At 35.7% G+C, this 22,553-nt stretch overlaps 1 protein-coding gene, 1 long non-coding RNA gene and 1 pseudogene across 4 annotated transcripts; 1 reads left to right on the forward strand and 2 right to left on the reverse strand.

Annotated features, from left to right (window-relative positions):
* Positions 1-377: 377 nt before the first annotated feature.
* LOC147519535 (uncharacterized) lies at positions 378-16,278 on the forward strand. The gene is made up of 7 exons (XR_015212260.1): positions 378-1,406; positions 2,101-2,311; positions 2,783-2,978; positions 3,093-3,161; positions 3,296-3,424; positions 3,626-3,791; positions 16,135-16,278. It is a non-coding gene; the product is annotated as an uncharacterized LOC147519535 (long non-coding RNA).
* On the reverse strand, positions 10,551-14,849 carry LOC147519536 (uncharacterized). 3 transcript variants are annotated; one of them, XR_015214246.1, is made up of 5 exons: positions 14,531-14,678; positions 13,595-13,759; positions 11,846-12,025; positions 11,398-11,736; positions 10,551-10,964 (listed from the first exon to the last, which is right to left on the reverse strand). XR_015214246.1 is itself a non-coding variant. In XM_086594866.1 (5 exons), exons 2-4 carry the CDS (start codon positions 13,691-13,693, stop codon positions 11,516-11,518), a joined length of 348 nt encoding a protein of 115 aa, XP_086450992.1. In that variant the 5' UTR covers positions 13,694-13,759; positions 14,531-14,849; the 3' UTR covers positions 10,551-10,964; positions 11,398-11,515. The 3 variants fall into 3 exon arrangements, 2 of the variants coding, with proteins under 2 accessions (XP_086450992.1, XP_086450991.1); XM_086594866.1 differs by having other exon boundaries at positions 11,398-11,688; positions 11,950-12,025; positions 14,531-14,849; XM_086594865.1 differs by having other exon boundaries at positions 11,950-12,025; positions 14,531-14,676.
* Positions 16,279-18,093: 1,815 nt separating the features above from the next.
* Positions 18,094-19,060, reverse strand: LOC147519537 (beta-glucuronosyltransferase GlcAT14B pseudogene; annotated as a pseudogene).
* Positions 19,061-22,553: the final 3,493 nt, after the last annotated feature.

Consider the following 22,553-nt stretch of genomic DNA (forward strand, 5'->3'; position numbering starts at 1 on the left):
GTAAATATTTCGATATACCCAAAAATCGATATATATCGGATATATCGGAGATATTTCTTATTTTGTTAACCAGTCAAAATTTTGTTTTGTATGTCGATATATCGGAAATATCGTTGATTATATCGGTCAAAGTCAATAATATTTAGTCAAAGTCAACAATATCGGTCAAAGTCGTATATATCGGTCGATATATATCGTTATATCGGAAATTCTGATATATATCAGGAAAAAAAGGATTCAATATTCGGTAGATATATCGGATATATCGATGTTGGTGTACCAAAAAACGATATATATCGGCAATATATGGGATATATCGGCGATATTTTGGGCTTTGCTCTAATTAGTGTTACCGTTTGTCATAATTAATGTAAATCTGGTTATCAATAAAAATTCTACTTGATCAAAAATAAATAAATGATTTCCACTTGTAAAAGCCGTTATCATTATGATAAAAATTTCCACTTCTAAAATAAATAAATAAATAAAGTTTATCGAGCACTCTCTGTTCTGGAATTCTGGAACCAATTTTTGTTCCACGCCTCTGCTATTCTCTGGAAACCCTAGCGCCTCCTTTGCCATATATTTTTCTCTTCTCCTCCATGCTCGAAACCGCTTCCTAAGCTGCTGGGAGTTCACTCAATCACTGAACTTGTCATGAAACTCACAAGAGACGAAGAATTTCGTTGAACATTTTGAGAACTTTTTTCAATCATGTCGATCAACACTTTGATATAAAAAAGTTGGCCTTTTGAACCTTTTTATCAGAAATTGTATTGTCTCTTTTTTTTATCGAAAATCTAGTTTCATAAAAAAAAATGTTTTGTTGCATTGCATATGTAAATGTTTAAATCGTTTGTAAATCTTTGATTATGTGTAGTAGTTGTTCGAAATTGTTAGCAAATGTGGGGGTTCTGTTTTGCGCATATTAGATGTTTGAGAAAATGCTAGTTGGGTTTCCAGTTAGCAATTTTGTTTTTATTATAGAAGCTTATCAGGTCATTGACTCTGTTGCACAGTTTAATTCGTAATGTATAATGTGGCAGCAGGCCAGCAACCAACGATAAACATTACATATTGAAAGGGTATTGTCTCAGCCTTGTCGAAATGCTATAGGAGTTTCCATATGTCACGAATCACATATATTAGGCATTTTCCATGGTACTTTATCCCTTCCTGCCATGATTTGCTTTTATGTTGTAGAATATCATTAGCCACGATGTCTTTCTATAACACAGTTGCATCGTAGCTTAAGATCGAAGGTACTTTGGACTAGGCATCCATGCTAATATCTAATGCTTTGTTAGGTTGTTTAATAAGGGTTTGACTTGGTATTGTTCTGTGCGTGCATGTTAGCTGACCTGTTGAGTGTTGCATTCTGGTATAGTTATCACTAACAGTTAGGGGTCGTTTGTTTTTCTGAGCCTATGAATCTTTGAATGAATCTTTGAATCTTTGAATGGCTCATCTCATCCTACGAATGCTAAATCTTCGATTCTTTGAATTCTAAAAAGATGTTTGTTTTCCGTTAGAATAACCCACGGCTCGCGTCGAATATAAATCATTCGGACAATTTTACTCATACTATCTATTTTAAACACTAACTTGATTTATTGTTAAACAAAATATATATTATATTTGAGGAGAAGAGATGGATTATCGAAAAAAATAAATGATAAATAAATTTATTTAAAATATGCTTTCACAAATATATTTTAACAGTTTATTTTCATATTTTGTTTATTTTCAGAATATATATATGTAATTCTATTTTTAACAAAGTGGCTATCATTCACCCAAAAAAATGAAAAAACCCGTGACGCCAACATCAAATTTTGAAGAACTTATTTTGAAGCCATAAAAGTCAAGGTAGGAAAGTAGATGGGTTCTTAAGAAAAGGCAAGAAGGGACTTTCTTGTTTCAAGTATTAGAATTCAAAGATTCGGAAGAAATTTTGGTCTTTGAATCTTTGAATGCTAAAAAAAGTTGAATGCTTAAACTACTTAAAAAAAACAAACAAGTTTTGAACCTCTGAATGCTTAAAACTTAAGTTTAAGAGGCTCTGAATGCTGAATTCAAAAAAAACAAACAACCCCTTAGTGGGCATTAGCTACAATGGAATTATGATAGCATTTCATGACTTGAAATCACTAGACCTTGGCTGTATTAATTCTTTACACATACATATAGTGATAATACCCTCCTGAATTGGAATGCAAGGTTAACTCTATGTTACTTGATTAATCTATTCTTAATGGGAATGCATTTGATAATATTCATTTCATTTTATATCTTCCTTTGACATCTCTAGGTCATAGCTAGTAATTCGCCGAATTATTCACGAATTATTCGCGAATTATAAGGTTTGGCGAATAAAACGAATAATGGTATTGCTTAATTTTTGAATGATCTGGTTTAATTCGCGAATTGGTTGGGTCGGGCTTATAATTGCTTTAATTATTCATGAATTATTATGTTTAATTATAAGGTTTGGCTTAATAAAATGACATTTGTATTATTTTTTCATGAATAAAATTGTAAAAATAAAAAAAAAAACGCGTTATATACTTATATATCAAAATTTTAAATGTAAAATATATAGCCGAATTTTAAAGAAATATATTCGTATTATACTCGTTTAAAACACGTATATCGTATTTTTACCGTTAGCGTTTTATTGGACCGAATATTTAAAAGTATTATTGTTGAAAATTTCGAATCTTAGGCGAATAATTGACGTATCGAGCTTTTGCCGTCCACGAATTTACTAGCTATGCTCTAGGTGCATCCTAAACCCATATATATTGTCAGAAGTTATTTCCCTAATCTTCCCTTTATGTTCTCGATCTCACTGCTTCCAATATTAGATGATATTGCTGACCAGGTTTGGTCATCTAATTGAGAGTCCTAAAAGGTGAAAGACACACCAATTCACATGGATTACAAACATCGTTGCCGACATTATTGGAGTTGATTTGGTACTATTAAACATTCAAGTTTTTGCTTGATGTTGGAATATTTATGTGGTTCAGTTTGTATCGTGGATTCTAACCTCTTTTATCTATATATGTCCTTGCTCTATCGTTCTCCAGAAGGAAGAGGAGCAAGCGAACTCGACCAAGGAGCAACAAGTTATCACTCCTAAATCTATCATGCGACAGGTACGAATTAAACACGAGTCGGCCAATGATGTATTTTTCTCTGACCCCAATTTTCCCCTCCACTCTCTTAATTGTTATATTGACTTGTATAGTTGTATTCTATTAAATTCATTTTTTGACCTTCTTGAACTCAGGTTATTACTTCAATGTTTTGTTACTGATCCAATCCAGATGGCTTATTCCTTTTTTTCTGAGCAATGGTGATTAATTTCATGAGTAGCGACTATGGCTTCTCTAACCAAGTTCCATCATAGCTTAAGAAGGTACTTTGCACTAGACATCCATGCTAATATATGATGGTTTGGTAGGTTGTTTAATTAGTATTGATCGACTTGGTATTGGTTCCGCATGTGCGTGTTAGCTAGTTGATCTGTTAATCGTGTGTTGCATTCTGGTTTAGTTGTCATTAACAATTAATTTCAAGAACTAATTCAACTTTTGTTTATTGACTTGGGTTATTGTAGGTGTAACTTTACGCATTGGTTGGATGGATGATTGAAAGAGGGTGACCAAGGCAGATTCATTAGGGATTTAATTTGCATTTTTTGTGAATTTGTTTCGTTCAATTCGGATGCAAGTAAATTTCTGAGTTGAAATTATCATGTATTCATGTCTATTATAAGCTTACTAGTAAACGGGCACGTGCGTTGCACGTGCTAGGAATGAAAAATGGGGCGGAAAAAATGAAAGGAAAGAATTATGTATTATGTATAATGTAAAATATTACATATTAAATTTGTCTGAATGAAACTTCAATAAGCGAAAAAAAAAACACTTGAATACGTTAGTTTTATTTTTTGTTTGATACGATTTTTGCTGCTTTGCCATGCTGCGAATAAATATATTTGAAGAGGTATTTAACCGCCTGTAATTTAGTTAGTATGTAATTAGTATTGTATATGCCACAAACTAATTTACCTAAGAAATTGATATTATGTTGAAGAAATTCACCTTTGTCTTTCGCTAGTTGTGTAATTCTCTTGTCGAAGCATTTATATGTGATGGAGGAACATTGTTGGATTCATATGAGTGTACTACTGTAAGATATAAGAATACTACATCATGTTGTGCAACATAATGTGTATTCTTAACGAAGATTAAAATATCTAAAGAAAAATGCAAGAAGAATAACCTTTTTCTTATTATTGTCTTCTAAATGATCTAGCTTAATCCATTAGCAAATTTTTTTTGTCGTTGAATATTTTGGTCCGATTAAATAAGTAAGTAGGTTTGAGAGAAAGAAAATGTTGCTAGCTAAAAAAGCCATTTTTTTTAAATTTAGAAACGTTCACATTTAAGTCGGATATAATATGTGGATTGAATTGAATGTGTAAATAATAGCTTTCGATAAGATGACTATGTGGTAAGATGGCTATGTGGCAAGATTGAATGATTCAAATGATGGAGGGTTGAATTTTTTCAATCCATTTGTATGGGAGGCATAATAAGTAAGAAATTATGGATTCTAGCCGCCGTTGAATTCTGACTAGAGTAAGCGGCATATCATGGGACTGATTCCAAATATTTCAAGTTAGTACTCAATATCGTATCGCCAGTGATAGTGGTTTCAAAATAAATTTAGCAAAGATCGCCACGCTGAAACCCGTTGTTGACCGCCATTTGGTAGTGACGTTGTGACTTGGTTGGCGACATGGTTTTTGTACTTGGTAGTGTGTCTTGGTTTTTCGAGGAGCATTGTGTATTGATTGCATTGGATGAATGGTCATTTTATGCGGCATTGATTTCAGATATTGAGTACTAACTAACCTCTGAATAATCTCTTGACATGGGTTGTGATAGCATGGACAATGGCAATGATGCAGAGAATTATATAAATATTGAGCCAAATGGTAGTCTCGTTGAACAGTTTCATCAAGAGAATGGAGGCAAAATATTAACTTTTCCATTAACATTACCATTATGTTGTTCCCTATTTGGTAATCGTTTGGTTTCATGCCATTTATGAGTAGCTAATCCTTCATTCCTGAAACTTTTTAATTTTTCTTAGCCATTTTGCTTTGAGCTACCAAGGTATGACACACCCAACAAAAGCTTGAACTGCAAGTTGATTGTGAATCAGGTTAAACTATATGATTCCTCACATACGGAAAAACTGCAATATGCATTATATTTTGTTTGTTTTATGTAATATATGTTTCTTAGGGGAAATGGGAAAAAGTTATTCATAACTGTCAATATTTCATAGACGTCAGGATAAAAAAATTCATAGTGCTCCTCACGACTGGTGAACCTTCGTATTCGCTCGGACAAAGCGGGGAGCATCTAATCCACACGTGGTAAAGTCCATATATGCACTGGAGGAAAAGTGGGAATACTGTGATAGTGGGTGCACATTTGTTATTGGCATTGTGTTGCTCTCCTCGTACTACATGGGATGATGGGAAATGGAGTTTGAATCTTGATGGCATGATGATGATTGCGTTTATAACGACCTGAGGAGACACCAATGATTGGACACTAATTAGGCAATTCGATGGTCACTTCCCAAGTTCTAATTAAAAGGTCAAGAACATGCAATAAGGGCATAAGTTAAAACAGATTTAAGGCTGATTATGTAGCGTGCGAAAGCAAACTATTTGAGAGAGGAAACACTCATACCGCCAGCAGAGATACACCGCATGATAATAAAATGAAACAATAAAAAACATGATATTAACTCAAACAATGATTTTGAACAAAATTTTCAGCTGTGTGCAGTCAAAGAAGCTAGATAGAAACGAGCTCTAACGCAAAGCGAAGGGACTAATTTCCCCAATATTATCTAAGTTAAAGGATTCGGCCAAAGGGAGCATCTAAAGCACAGCTGAAGTGCATCGTCGTATTAAAGCGTTGCAATGGTAGACTGTTCCTTGCATTTTGTTCAGTCTGAAGCACAATCCATATCCCATACTCTGCGACACCAATGATTCTATTGGCCTCGTCAGAGTCGCAATCCATTGTTAAGGGAAAATTAAAAGAAAGAAGTTAAGACGTGGAGAATAGAAGGAAAGCTGGTCAGATGATGTGCCAATAGAACTATACTAATTTGGACTCCAAAAGAGGTCAGTCCACATTTCGCATGGGAATCTGCATAGATCAATTTAAAAAAAAAAAAGTCTTGTACAGAGTTAAATTCTTAATTAAAATTTAATCAAAGGGTAAAGGGTTTTCTCTTTCCTCTTCTGTGAACCAAAAAACTGGTTAAATTGACATATTCACTACTTCATCTAACTGAGTTTTCCATTTCCAACGTGAACTCCTTAGTTGAGTTATTTTTACCCCCAATTACTCTATATTATCGAAGCAAAATCTGAATATTTGTTGCTCCACCATTAAACAATGTTGATAACTTAAGGCAATATATTTTGATATATTCAATAGAACAGTAACATACTAAGAAGTGCATCCCCCAAACTTGAAATAATTTATATATGTAACCCAAGTATCTAGAAGAAGAGGCAAGAATGTGAAGAAACAATACATGCACATGCAGAACATACATAGACAAAGAAATTGTAATCCGAAAGATGCATAGGCAGAACAAATACAAACCAATGCATTTATTATGCATCTACTCCAAAAATACAAAAACACAAACAAATTTTATTTTAAAATGAAAGACACTTAGTATTACAAAAAGCATGACCCTTGGAGTCTATAAACAAAAGGTTAAAAAGAGCAACAAAGAACATCACCAAAATGAGCAACTAATAGAACCCAATATTTTTCATGCTCATTAGTAAACATCCATAGAAACCAAAGACAGTGGGCTTTAGTAAAACCTTAAGAAGGTGCTGCAGAAGAAATCATCCCAGTCTTCATAGCATAAGCGAAAATCCCACCAGCATCAATAATAGACCCTGCATCTCCGATAGGCTTCAACTTATATTCCTTTCCAGTAGTATGATTAATCAGAAGGTTCTCCGCAAGCTCAACAGTAACAACATCACCAATAGAACACTCATCACACAACCTCCCCTCTGATTCCTGTAGTAGAACACTCATCGCAACTGAATTCGTAAAGAATATCCTTGCATAAGACTCCTCCACAACCGCCTTGACCCCTGCAGCACCAAGTGCAACAGGGGCATGTTCCCTCGATGACCCACAACCAAAATTCTCTCGTCCAATTTAGATTTGAATTAACCTGTTTCAATGAATCGAGTTTCATAAGTAAAGGGAAGACCAATGAGCGCATGAGATCAAGCTTGCGACATCGCGATGGTTCTTTCGGGTGCTTATTTGAAGTTAATCTTTGGATTGAACCGGAAGTCGGGCGAATTCGCCATCGATTGATCGCCTGGACAACGAATGAACTTTTCTTTCTTTGTCTACAAACCTTTTGAAAAAATTCAGTATAAAGCAATGCTCAAGGAACAATGTTAGCTTTGTTAGACAAACAAAAAAAGAAAAACATAATACATGCCCAATATGCATCGAATACATTGCCCCAAACTTTGTCAACAGGTCGTGTGGAAATATATGGAAAAAGGAAAGGCATGCACAACGCTCTTAACTTTTAAGCATATTCTCTAAAGCTTACCAAAAGTGCTACACAAAAGTTTTAGTACCTATTCTACCTATACATTAGCATATCAGCATATGGTAGGTGGGATCGACCGAATTCAATATTGAATTGAATTTAAGTAGTCACTACTTACTCATTTTTCTTTCTTAATAATCTAGTGATTCAGTCTTCGATGGGCGATATACCCTTGAATTTGTTTAGGAAATGAAAAAAACCAATAAGGTAAACCAAGTATTGATAAGGTGAGAAAATTTGTACTTTGTACTTGATCATCGACAATGTATTGATAGGTTCTTCTTTAATAGTGACTATCCCCTATGATTCTGTTCTTGTTGAGCATCATGCATCGTTCGTTATCGACGTTTGCTTTTGCTTATTTCTGGTTCTCTGGTACTCTGTTAATAAGAAAGCCAAACCTTTATAAGAACGAATTCAAAGCACGACAAAACTAATACCAAAAAACAGATTGCAACCAATATATTAGAATAGAACAGTAAGACATGATTTAATATATAAGACTTGATTGCAACCAAGTTAAGAAGCAAGTATCGGCTTTATATATAAGACTTGATTTAATTCTTCTTAGCTTCATAATCTAGTCACAACAAATTGCAAAGATATCGTATGGATATTGTGCTCATTGAATGTCTTTAAAAGAAAATGTAGCATTATTTAAATTGAAACAATCCCTTAAAAACTAAACTCACCTTGGAGTATGATACTGAAAATGAAGCGCGCAACCACAATAACCCTGTAACATGCAGAGTAGCGATATTAGCGAATACTTAAGATGGGAAAAGAAGCAAAAAATAAAACCAAAAAGAAAAAAAAAATCAGAGCAGTGAAATACTTGTATGAGGAAAGCGAGATTAATTACCTAGATCCTTGCAGTGATTAATAGGAGTTGATGTAAGATCCCATCTAAACTGAAACCAAATCAGAACCTGACTAAACATCTGCTGAAATTAGTGGACTTCAACAATGAGAAAGCTCCCCATCTCCTTGATCCGGCCGCCCTGCGACAAACCAATTTGCGAACCATCCGACCGGACATGAACGTAGCGCCGGTACTAAGAGGCTCGGATAGAGCAGCACGAAGATATTGCAACATGTCTTGTCTAAGAATTCGGTAACAGCTGGGTTGCCTCCATAATATCTCCTACCACCTTTTCTTGCAAGTGGGGAAGTGTGCACATTTTGTACATGAGGCATGACATAGTGGAAGCATTTGTGTCCCTTCTAGCATGTCAGAAATTGGAAAACTTGTTCGCCAAGTATCTTGGATCTTTATCACTTAAATCTAGAGCTGGAATTCAGGGTGAAGCTGCAGTTATTTTTAATCACATCATACCGTGAACTTGTAGTTCCTGCTACTGCCATGGTGTCTGTGAACTCGGATAGTTGAGATGGTGTTAGAATATTGGAACTGCCATGGATCCACAGAGATATGTATGAAAGCGTTGCAATGGTAGACTGTTCCTTGCATTTTGTTCAGTCTGAAAGCACAATCCATATCCCATACTCTGCGACACCAATGATTCTATTGGCCTCGTCAGAGTCGCAATCCATTGTTAAGGGAAAAAAAGTTAGGCGGACTGACCTGCTTATTTTGAACAAACTGCGCAAAGTTTAAAAGAAAGAGGTTAAGACGTGGAGAATATAAGGAAAGCTGGTCAGATGATGTGCCAATAGAACTATACTAATTCAGTAGTGCAACGCACGGTGTTCATATGCATGGTACATCACTGTGGCCCACATGCAAATTGACTTTAAACCGTAGTTATTGCTGCATTTAGAGATCTTTTGTGCCAATAGATAGGCTTTTGGAAGACTGGAGACGTCGGGTCCTCCAAAATCGTTCAACACTGCCAGTGAGATTGCTAGATTAATTAAAGTTGTGCAATGAGTTCGACACCGTACCTTGATAAACAACTACTCCTGCTGCAATAGTGCCTCCAGGTGACTCTAATGATTCAGCAGCAACATGGCTATTTTTGGAATCATCTTTGACAGGGTTTGATACAAAATAAAATGAACCATTGAACCCCCTTTTATTAATAAAATTGGCATACAACAATAACACAACAATAATCTTTTTTGTTATAAATCTAAACAGTACCACATCACACATATATCGTAATAAAAGAACATCAACCATCAAAGGAGTTTTTGTAGTCTAATCTACTAAGTAAATATTAGGATGTAAAATTAAATAAAATGGAAAACGGACGATGTTGCTATTGATCTGACCCATCAGTAATTGCCTAAGAATTATTTGACGACTTCAATCTTGATCCTATAAACAAAGTGAATTTGGATATTGTTTTAATTAGTACGAATAATCATGTAGAATAATAGTGGAATGATGCAAATTAGCATAGAGGAAAAAAAATAATGAATTAGCAGGGGAAAAACTTGTTATATAAAATAGAAAAGATTTAGAAAGAAACCTCTTTTGAATGATATGGTTCTTTGTTCTTCGCAAGGATGCAATTGGAAATGGAAAAGCAGTGAAGAAGAGAGGGATTTGAAAGTGCAAGACTCTCGGTATTTATAGTGATCATCATACCTCTTTAGGGGATAGTTAGGGACGGTTAACGATAAAGTAACTGAATTTGTGTTCTGAACGGTTCGAAGGATGTATATCTGTTCAAATGTAGAAAACTGAAACCTCGATTCTTCGCTTTAAGGGATGTAGTTAAGCAACTGCCTTAGATACTCTAGCACCAAAGAAGTTTGGTCGGCCCTGTATCCAGCCTAACCCATTTTTTCCAGATAAAAACGAAAAAGTATCCACCATTTGCTTCTGAAAAGATTTTTTGTTGTTAGGAAAATATTACTAAATAATCGAAGTGAATAAATCCAAAATGAATTATTACTGATTAAATACAAATAAATGTGAAAAAATATAATTCGAGTAATGAAATGGTTCACAAAAGCAAAAATAGCTTATAATCAAAGGTCTCGTCAATTTCAGTAAAAGTTGCAACAGCAAAATAAATCTAATATTGTGTTGAACGCCTTTGTGAGTGAGCATCCTCGCCCAGCTAGTGCGAGGAAGCTGCATCAGTAGCTCTTGATGAAAACTTGGTACCCGTGGCGGTGAAATGAACATCGGATTAGCCAGCAGTCTAGAAGCATTTTCTCGCAGTGTTGCCGGGATATGGCGGTTATGTTGGCCTTCATATGTTGTTATCACAATTGATGGATTATGAAATGATCTCTCTACACGTTTCTTCATAGTGCTCTTCGGGCTAGTGCATCTGTAATGGCTACTGCAAAGGCGAAACAAAGGGCCTGTTAGACAATTAAATGAACAACAAAAATGTAAATAAGGAAGAGAGGAATTGTAGGGGTACATTCTTAGTGGCTCAAGTCATCTAACTGAAGTTTCATTAACTTGTTGAAGAATCTATGATATGATGTAATGCAATTCTAGCTAGCATCAGACTATCAATCAAAGTGTTTGCATTCACATTAAAGCATATAGAGAGGTATATATATTAAAATTAGATAAGGAGTGAAGTTTATTGATGGATGATCTTACATCCATTTTAGAAAGTGTAAACACTACATATATATCAAGCTGAAATATTTTACTAATAACCATAACAGTTATAAACGGGCACATGGTTTCACTATATGGATCAAATTCATCATTATTTCGAAGGGAAAAACGTAACTATTCGCCAGAGATGGAAATCATACCTTTGATCATGTAAACTTTATCAGAATTGCTTAATGGTTTTGACATCTTGACGGCACCTTCATCATATGGTATATTGGTAGTCACCATCTTGGAAACCGAAGAACTTCAAATAATTGTTCAGAAACAGAAATCTTGAAGATGTTGATCCAAGTTCTCTGTGCTATCCAGCTTGACATCAATAAGTGCTGAAGACAAATTACTGGCCTTCCCTCCAGGTTGATCCTCATTTCCATCAGTCCTCACTTTAGTGTCAGGTTGCAAAGAGCATGGTGACGTGATGTTATCTGAATCTTGAAGAAAACGACTCTGTTGTACTTCAGTGGCATCATCACTTAAATCTACAACAGGAGGCTTTAACTTAAGTGACTCTGACGCAGTATTGATTTCAAGGTATTAAAATATTTATTAGTTTACCAATCAGCATACTAACAGAAGTCAAAATCCCACCTTCTTCGGTTCATATAGAATCAGAGGAATTCCACTTTTACTACATTCTATATATGACACGTGTTCCTTTGGAGTTGGTTATGTCAAGTTCCATTCTTCTTTACCTTGCTCAGCCATCGCCAGAACGGTGCCTCTGCCTAAACTCTTGTTAGCTATGGCAAGCTCATTCAACAGTGATCCCTAAACACAATGACATTACTGGAATGAGAGACTATCGAGTATGCAAGAGTATTGAACATGACTTGCTAGGTTCTTCTATCAACAAAGAATAGCAGTAGATTTTCCTTTTCCATAGAACATTCATAGAAACCAAAGAATCCAAAAGAACATAGTAATCATGCTTATACGCAGTGTTTACTTTTCTCATAGTAATAATGCTTAATTTTGGAGTTCTTACTTGTTGTTTAGGGATGTTATTACTGCCACTTTCTTTCCTTTCCCAAGTTCAGGATTGATACAAAAGAAATGTGAACATAATAGTATAGTCATTTTGGATAACATCGGAAAGTGTGAAAGATCCCTCCAAAGATTAGCAAGTCAGGTTGCATATGGGATATCATTTAGAGGAACATAATGATAGTTTACTCGATTACATGAGAGCGCTCTTTAACAAAATGGGTAGTGTAATACTCTAATTGCAAACAACCTGGTTAAGCGGCTAGTCGGACATGTGATATTCTTTGGAAGTTAAGCCATTAGGTTGAATGAGTGATCCTTGTAACGTCTGAGATGACAATTTTAACCGAGCACCAAAATAAGATGTTTTTCCTTAAAACTCTACATCTACCGAAGGATCCGGATACTCAATAGTGTGTTTTAGCAAGTTAGGTTAAACCGATACTAAGTGGTTCAAGTGTTTAACAAATAAATGAACTAGCTAGTTGTACTATAATAGCAATTTCTATATCAAACCGGGTTCGACCATGTTACCTAGCTACCGGTGACCCTTGTTAGTATCAAATCTTATGCTCTCGCGTTTGGTAGAAAGACCGAAAAACGACGCCTGACAATCTACTTTCTTTGGTGTAGTACACTGAATAATTCCAATTAAAGACAACCTTTTCCAAGTTAATCTAATCTAATTTTATGAACTAAAATTTCCAACATAACAACAATAGAAAAAAGAGACAGCAGGAGAAAGAAAACAACAAAATAAATATAAAATGTGTAAAACCAAGAACAAATGATAGTAGATGTAAAATGCATCATGGCATCTTTCAACAACACCCTATTCATGTTGAAAGGCTTCTTAATTCTATTTATATATTTTTTAAAACTTCTTGTGGCTGGATGTGATGTTGATAGATACTGTAATCTAAGGTCATTATACGAAGGGGTTTGAGGATTTCTAGAGCTTGGAAAGAAAGGTTCTGGCTGCCGTCTGATTTTTATTGTTATCTTAGGTTTCTCCAAGCCATTTCAACGCGAAAACACTGTCCAATTTCGCACTGGAAGGATGTCCCTGACCAAATCAAGGTTATGATATGGAAGCTTGTTACGGTCTGTTTCAGGCTTCTTTCAGTGTGACCTCTTACTATTCCAATTACCATATATTTTATTGATCTAGTGTTTTGAAAACAAAATTATTATACTGTCTCTTCGACCTACAAAACTCAAATCCTCCAAAGAATTAATAAACAGTGGAGAGAGTTCAAGAGCAAACTTCGGTCTAAACATTATGATAAATATGATGTAGACTTGGAAATACAGTATCAAAGATTTAAAGAGAAGCATAAATCCATAGTTTACCTCTGTCGTTCCCTTGCCCTCATCTCGGAAGGTTTCTTTTACGGTCTCCTCTGCAAAACACAAATGTACGCTCCCGCCATGAAGAACTTGTCCATCCATTTGATATTTCGCTTCTGCAACATCATCAGGATTCACATATGGAACAAAACCAAAGCCACGTGGCTCCTCAGCAAAGTATAATTTAGCAACAATAGACACTATTGAATCAACAATACATATGATCAGCAAGTAACTTCTAACGCTAAGATAAACAGAATGAGCCTGGAATATGGGAGGGTCCAGAGATGCACAGTGAAGCTATTGGTATTTTATTATAAGTTCAAAAGTAAAAGCAATCATCTACCGCTGACCTTGCAAATGTAGTGTTTTAAGATAACTTCAACTTCTTCATGACATGAACATCTCAAGTTTTTTAAAAATGCATCCTTGTAACAACACAAAAGCGATAATTTATTTCTCGCACTCCAATTTTGCTTTCCTAGCAATTGACAGATAAAAGGGTATAATAACGTGCAAGAATGTGCACCAATTTTCTTCAAAAAATGGTCATCGAAATAAGAGAGTTAAAGTGACCTAGAGACATCCTGTGACTGTGTGTGCATGCTGAAGTGTGACAGGGTTACACTCAACTACTCTTCACAAACAGGTAAGGGTCAGATAATAACCTAGCTAATCATCTGAGAAGAAGAGATCTCGATCCGAAACCAGAAGAAGAGTAATCAGAGGGGCCACCACATCCAGCCTTTGCTGGGAATAGGGATGAATTCTGATCCAAACAGTCGAATAGTTTCCCAAAATCTATTGAGAGGTATTTCTCTGTTTATCTTTTTGTGTCCTTCAGTTGATTCGAGTTTGCCGGAACATTCAACCATTTCACGGATAATTCCAATGAAAAAAGGAAAAAGAGTATTTGAAACGGATAATTTCACGGAATACCTTCAGCAGTAGTAGACGAATGCGGTGTTTGAAAGCGCATTTGATATCTATTTCTATCCCTAATACTACACAGACGTCTCCTTCGAAAGTATCGTCATTCGATTATGCATAACCGATTGGTCGACTCTGTTGTATCAGTCATTCGTCCAAACAAAGGAACAAACACAAAAATGAGATAAAATTAAATTAGACGATGAACGAAATGCTCAAACTTAGGGATTAGATTAGAAGACATGGAAAAACTAACCTCATCCATTCAAGAAGTGCAATTCCTAAAAAGAGAGAATATAAAGGAGAAGATAAAAAAAATTGAGTTTGCAATAGAAGGAAAGAGAGATGGAGAAGGCAGAGATGGGAAATGGGGTTGAAACGGTGTGTTTTGGCTCTATATTTTGAAAGTAAGTTACGGTATTTTTTTCGTTGGTTGTTAAATGACAAACATACCCATACACTTAAACCTTTCCGTAGATTTCATTGGTGAAACTTTTGGGTACCCTTTTGGACCAAAAGTTTGGTCTAAAAAAGAGAATACGGGAAGTAATAAAAGGGGCAAGTTTTCCCATTATATATAAGAACTATCAATTGAAATTCTGATAGGCCAACCAAGTTAACAGTGCCATATACTCTTAGAAGAACTATCAATTGAAATTCTGATAGGCCAAAACTGTGAATTTCACACAACTGTCTTCCTTCATAAACCACAACCCAAAAAAGAAACATACACTTTGAATATCCAAAATCCAATAATCATTGAAAAGTGAAAAAGTAGTAATAAGCATAATTTTGGAAGCAAAAACCCTTCAATATCCAAGATGTGATGTTACTGAAGCATTCAAAGCCCCGAAAAATTAATTTGGGGAAGAAGCCCATAAACGTAAGAGACGTGCATTTCATCAGACTATTGGTAATCAAATGAAAGACGCAAACACATTCTTAAGATGACTACAAATGTTGCTCGGGCATATAACGAAGAGGGAAAAACGTATCACATCCGAAGCCATAATTTTTAAAATCAAATGGAAACCATAATGAAGATTACTATGAGTGAAAAGGGGCAGAGTCCATACCTTTAAGTTTGAAGCAGAAATTTGGGGAAAGGGTTGATAATATTGGAATGATCCCGAAATAAATGTTCAAGAATGAAAGATTACATAAATGATAATATTGGAAAAATAAACAAAATAGTACCTTTGTGTTTAAGAAGAAATTTGAACCATATAGTCATTGAAAACCAGCGAGTTTGTTTGTTTTGGTAGAGAGGAGATAGAAAAATAGAACTCGTCTCAATTTGGAAGTGAGATCCCAGTTAATTTTTCAGCAGATCGTGTTTGAGAAGAAAGAAGTTATGGGAGGATATACGAACTGGTCGAGACTTTGTATTTGAGAAAGAAATGGAAAAGACGCACTGTTTGGAATAGATTAATCTTATATCTTATATAACTGAATAACTGATTAAATGACCATTATGTCCTTAGGTTTTAAGGCCATTGGGAATTTCGTAGGTGAAACTTTCGGGTACCCTTTTGATTTAAAAGATTGGTTTAAAACGGAGAATACGGAGGACTAATAAACGGGGCAAGTTTTTCCATTATATATAAGATTAGAATGGTGTATACTGTTATGGTTCAATTTTTATTTTTGTTTGCAAGGGATAGTTAAGTGTCTACAACTTAAATCATTTACTTGTATGTTATAAATATTTGTCACACTTTGAAGGCCTACAGGTGAAATGATTTGTTGGTATGACTTATTTATCTTTCAGAGTATGTTGCAGTACAACAATATCTGTAAGTAATGGAAAGTATTTGTAATAAAATATATATATAAAGAAAAATTCATTTTCTCGACGTTTGTGTGCAAACCATCATATCCACAGATGATATCTCGACGCTTCTTCTCACTAAATCATAACGGCTCTAGAAAAAACCATCAAAATATTTCACCCTTTCGTAAGAGCCTTTACAATTGATTTCATACATAAAAAAGGTGCACGATATAACGCTTGTGATATAAGCGATGTAAAATTCACGACGGTTTCTATAAAAAATTTTATGACACCCCCAATAATGATGGCTGTTTTTCTGCCCAAAAAATGTCATTATAAGTTTTTCATGACAGCTAAAAAAGTTGTCATTAAAGGTCTTTTTTTAGTAGTGTATGCTCTTATTTTTGTTTAAATAAAATATCAATGAATATCTTAGCGAGAACATTCCTTTCAAAACGCAATTGGTATGATTTTGAATGTTCAGCACAATGTAAACTGGAAAACCGCAAAGGGCAGTGAAAACCGATGTTAGGTCGAGGATTTAGGAAGGAAGAGAAAAAGAAAAAAAGAAGAAGAATTAAAAGAAAGGTGTGTGGGATTTTGGTGGTTGGTTGAGAGAAAAGATAAGAAGAATTAAAAGAAATGTGTGTGATTTTGGTGGTTTTGGTTGAGAGAAAGATAGGGGAGGAGGAAGAGAATCAAGAAGAAATTGTTACACACGTATACTTTTGTGATGACGGACAAACATTGAAATTTTAGCTTCGATCATAGACCCAAAAAAACTCCTAATGTCTCGGTCAATTAGATTCATACAGTATGTTAACATTTTTATTTTTATACTAGCACTATGTGCAATCAATTACTCACAATCAATACTGTATTGTTTCTTTTCTAACGGTTCTACTTCAATTCTTTGTATTCCATGTAATATGTTTGTATCTTTGTTCAGTTGCACGATGCGCAGGCAAAGAACCTTCACGGGCATGAGCAAGATCTATCAGGAGATGGGCACCTTGAAACATTGCTAAGGCAACAACATGAAGCAAAAACACACAAGCGAATAAAAAAGTGCAAGATCTCCCTTCATCAGATGACCAGAGTTTCTAGAAACAATACTTATTTGTTCATATTGTACTGAAGAAGTGAAGAGTACAAGATATATAGGCCAGTGTGCACTAAAAGGGCACACAGAAATTTCTTGGGAGCAATAAGAGCATCTCTAGGTGGTGGTAGTATACTCTTCAAATTTAAAGAATTTTTTTGAAGAAGTTGGTCACAAATTTCGACCAACTCTAGGTGGTCGCAAATTCGATTAGTAAAAACAACCCATGCGACATTACCACTGTCGCGCGATAGTTGGAGTGTCGCCCATGTACAATTCCAGAACAACTCACGCGACATTAGGAGTGGCGCGCAACCATTCCAAACCCCCATGCAACATTAGGAGTGGCGCGCAACAGTACCACTGGCGCGTGGTGTTGGTCAAAGTCAAAAAAAAAAATTGGGGCGATATTTGCAATGGCGCGTGACATTACCAATGTCGCTCCGCATCCGCATCCAAATTGCCAAATTTGCAAACAATAATGAGAACAAGCAGGTGATGCAATCGGATTTGAGGCCACCTAGAGATGGAATTCCGAGAAATTTCGAACTTTTCATTCAAATTTAAAGAAAAACACAGGTTATACTACCACCTAGAGATGTTCTAAGTAAACTAATTAGCTAGTTCAACAGGAGATAATTGTGTTTACTTCGATGAAGGCCCAGGCTTGAGCTCAGTTGAGTTCGGGGCACTCATCTATGTATCTCCATTAGTAAACCATCCACCAGGTACAAAGCCATTAGGAGCACAATCCAAAAGCTCTGAGTCGATCTTGTCAGGTATGGTTTCATTACATCCAAATTTCCTTTCAAAATGCGCATTGCTCTCAATCATCCTTTGGTAGTCATTGACAGTAAGGAAGTGGGGATGCTGCTTGGGAGGGTTGTCCCAAGATATGTAGTGGAGGTCATGGCTTACAGTTGTGTTGCGAAATTCATTAGCATTGCAAATGACAGTATGGAAGTACCCCTCAGGTGAGGATAGGAAGTTGACATAGTACATCAGTACTGTGAGGGAGTAATATTCACATCTAATGAATATTAGACACGTGTCAAGCATAAACAGAAATACCACACCGATCTCATGTCAACGTTCTCAAAGGTCACTTCATAAGCAACTCGCCTTATGTAGGTGGTCTACTTCAGCTCGTTCCAGGATAACGCAGGTCGAATCGAGACGATCTCGCATGAGCACGCCTCAACTTATGACATCATCTCTTATCCATATGCAATCATTACCAAAGGTGTACTTTCACAAACCACTGCCGCAAGCTACTTGCCCAGACTACTACTCCCCATCATCACAACAGACCTATAAAGACAGGTCTCGCACGCCTCCTTAATCGAGACCCCATGTTTGTGGTACACTTTACACGTGGTGGGCGAGGATTCACTCTCAACATTTATAAATACCCCTCCTATGAACTACGCCAAACCTGATTCTTCTCTCCCCTCAGAATGGAGGGCAAGATACGTAGGCAGTTCGCTCCCAAGCCGAACTCGGTCCCTTCTATCATCCATTCTAGTTCTCATTCAACTGTGTATGTAAAGGAAAGTTGAATCACGCATTTATAAGTACTATCCTTGGAAGGTTGTCCCAACCCCATACAGAACTCTACAAAGGGACGAGAAAGCATCATCCAAGCTGAACCTGATTCCAACATTTTCAACTCGTTAGACAATTTATGATGGGTCAGATAACTAATCAGTACTTTCTAGTTTCTATAGAGATGATGATGAGAAGAACTTTTGCTTGGTTACGTTATGTACAAACTAAAAATGAGAAGAATTGTTTAAGAGTTCAGTTCACTTCGATGACAAAGGAATTGTCCAGAGCGGAGTCCGCAGAAGTCAGTGGGCGGCCACTGAATGAGATAGAAGGGAAATTGAGTTTTGTCTGCGGCCACTACCTTTGATTTCCCAAGCTACTCCGCGGACTACTTGGCTACACCCTTTTCAGTCGCAGGAACGTGAGAGGCTTCAGTCTCTTGCACACCATCATTAGAGTAGTCAGATTGAGGGAAAAACTTCGGAGCTGAAAGGAACTTCATTATGAGATCAAGAACTTATTCCCGATCGCAGACTGTAGGAAGATCGCAAAGTGAAGCAAACTACAGACACAACGGGATATGACTGATCTAATGCTTCACAAAAATGTTGTATAGTAGCAACTAGCAAGGTATATGTGGGCATGTAGTGACCATGTTTATAACTATGGAGTGCCTACGTAGATAGGACTCTAAGCAAAATTTGAATTTGGGTATGACTAATAATGCGGATCTGTCCTTGGATAGTAGACTAATTGACAAAGCAAGTTGGGTGTTGTTGATATTGCAGACCTATATCAATTAGTTGGATGCCAAAATAAACTTGGTAAACTTAGCAGAATGAGTTAAACGATATTTGGTGAGTTTTGATAAATTGAAGTTTCCAAATATAAAAGGAAAATAGGTGAGCTTCTTAGCTCGCGGACTAACGTAAGTCTGTGATACCAAGAGGGGCAACTATTACAGCTAAGTTTGAGCCTAATAGGCTTCATAGGTCCAGAGGAATGAATGGGCTGTTAGGACGGTCTAATTTGAGTTTAATGGGCTTCATAGGTTCGGAGGAATGAATGGGTTGTTAGGACGAAGTCCAAAGAGGAGTACTCAAAACCATAGAGCGAAGGATATCGAATAATTGGCTAGGCAATGGATAGATATGCCACGTAGTAGAGGACACGTGGGAGGAGCAGGAGAGATGGATGAAAGCGCAAGATCAAGGGTTAGGCGTAGAGAGTGGAGGACCAAGTACAAGAGAGAAGAGAAACCCTAATAGAAGGGAGGTTGAGGAGTAGGGAGAGAACTGGTAACAGAGAGGAGGAAAAATTAGGTCATAACAGTGTGAGTAATGGGAATAAAATGATTGGGATTTAACTTTTGTTTTTTTATTGACTCATCCGGCATTGAGATTTGTGCAACTCTATCTCACGACTCTTGACAAGTGAGCTCTAAGTTGAGGACAGATCAATCTCCCCTTATCGTTTGCCTATAAACAATTAGGTTGAGTCTAATGGTAGTGTATTCCCTATCTCTAAAATTGGAAAAAAAAAAAAAAAAAAAAAGGTGGTTTGGGGATAGAGAGTATATTTTTGTGTCCAATGGTCCAAACTCCAAACCATACTACACTTCAATTGTACTCTGCTTCATAATTGGCATGTTATTATTTGGTAGGGACACAAACAATTGCACTCCATTTCAAATGGGGCCAAATGACATTTTTTTTTGTCGCAAAAAGTGTTTTTCCATTTGACTCCAACAAGGCCCAGAAGCAAGAAATAGATGGATCACACCGAGAAATTGCTTTTGAGCAAACCCCAAAATATCGAATTCTACAAATATTTCGATGTACCCAAAAACCAAGATATATCGAATATATCGGAAATATATTTTTTTTTGTTAACCAGTCAAAATTTTGTTTTGTATGTTGATATATCAAAAATATTGTCGATTATATTGGAAATATAGTCAATATACCGGTCAAAGTCAACAATATTCAGTCAAAGTCAATATTATCGGTCAAAGTCAATAATTTATATCGGTTATATTGTATATATCGGTCGATATATATCGTTATATCAGAAATTGCAAAATATATCGGACAAAAATAGATTCAATATTCGGTTGAGATATATCGGATATTTTCATCTACCAAAAAAACGAGATATATTGGTGATATCTCGGATATCTCGGCGATATTTTGGGTCTTGCTTTTGAGAGAGTTCCATAATGTAAGTAGGGGCTTTCCATGGACTACTTCACACTTTGCATCCACTCAAACATTCTCATACCTCACTTCCACTGTAGGCAATTTCACACCAACTCTGCAAGAAATAAATTTGAAAAAAATGTTGAACCCAGACACATCTATTCAAAATAATTATAGGCGTACATGCACTGCCGGTATTTACATAGACAAAATATATCATGAATGAATACAATTAATGAAATTATTGCCGCATAATAATAGTTTCTAACTAGCCTGTGTACTATACAATTGCATCGTCCTGTCATTCATATGCATTGTATGTTTCCGACTTAAAAACTTACACAATTTGCATTGCAGTTTGAGTTTCTGCAACTTGGATAAACAAAGAGGGGAAGTATATAGTAGAAAGGTATGTGCATTGTTTTGAAATTTAATTATTGGTTTAATAAATTTTATTAGTACATTCTGAGCTGAAATTTTTCTACTTCAGGTCAGAGGTGCTCATACCTAATGGCAGCATCAACTTGATTAATCATGGAGCTCAGGTCACTGAAATTGACATGTCGTTGATGTTTGAGAAAGATGAACATGTGTAACACCTTGTTCTACTCTATAGTCTAGACTGAATTATTGAACAATGGTATTTCTCATTGCTATATTCAGATGAGCTGCACCAACAATATAGATTTGTATACCATTTCTTCATTTTGAATCCATGGATATCCGTACGATCATTGTATGCCTGGTGTATAAGTTGGTAATCTGATGAAGAACCTACACTCCATCAAGAACGTTGGAGCACAATAGTCTCATGTTCTACTGAATTGCTTATATGAGCTTTGAATTGGATGTCATACTCCGTGTAATATTTTGTTTGTAAAATTCTCTATTCTTTTTGGATTATGTAACAACTATTTTAGTGCCAAACTCACATATGAAATTAATATGTAGCAATTATACGACTTTGTAAGATTCATTATTAACAACATTTTCAAACAAAAGAGATTTGAAAAGTTATGCCCAACTATCAATTATAATCGGAATAAGAATTATTTGTCATACATGTTAATTTTCCCTTTTTTTCGGATGAGTGTATATCTATTATAACTGTATGTGTGTTCATATTCACATACTCTCCAATAAGATTTATTTGTCATTCATGTGCAGAACACGTGTATTTTGCTAGTATATATATATATATATGGTGTTGAGAGTGACTTTTTCATCAAATTTTTCTTTGAGAGTCACTCATTTGGCTCAAAAACCCCTAATAGGAAATAATCAATAATTGCTTGTCATTATCATTATCAACACTTACCCAATTATCCGGGAGCTAAACTAATACTTTTCCTCCATTCAAATTTAAAGCCTCATCTCATTAGAAGTCCCACATACAATTATCCCACTTCA

This window comes from Coptis chinensis, chromosome 2, assembly GCF_015680905.1.
Source record: "Coptis chinensis isolate HL-2020 chromosome 2, ASM1568090v1, whole genome shotgun sequence".
NCBI classification, from domain to species: domain Eukaryota; kingdom Viridiplantae; phylum Streptophyta; class Magnoliopsida; order Ranunculales; family Ranunculaceae; genus Coptis; species Coptis chinensis.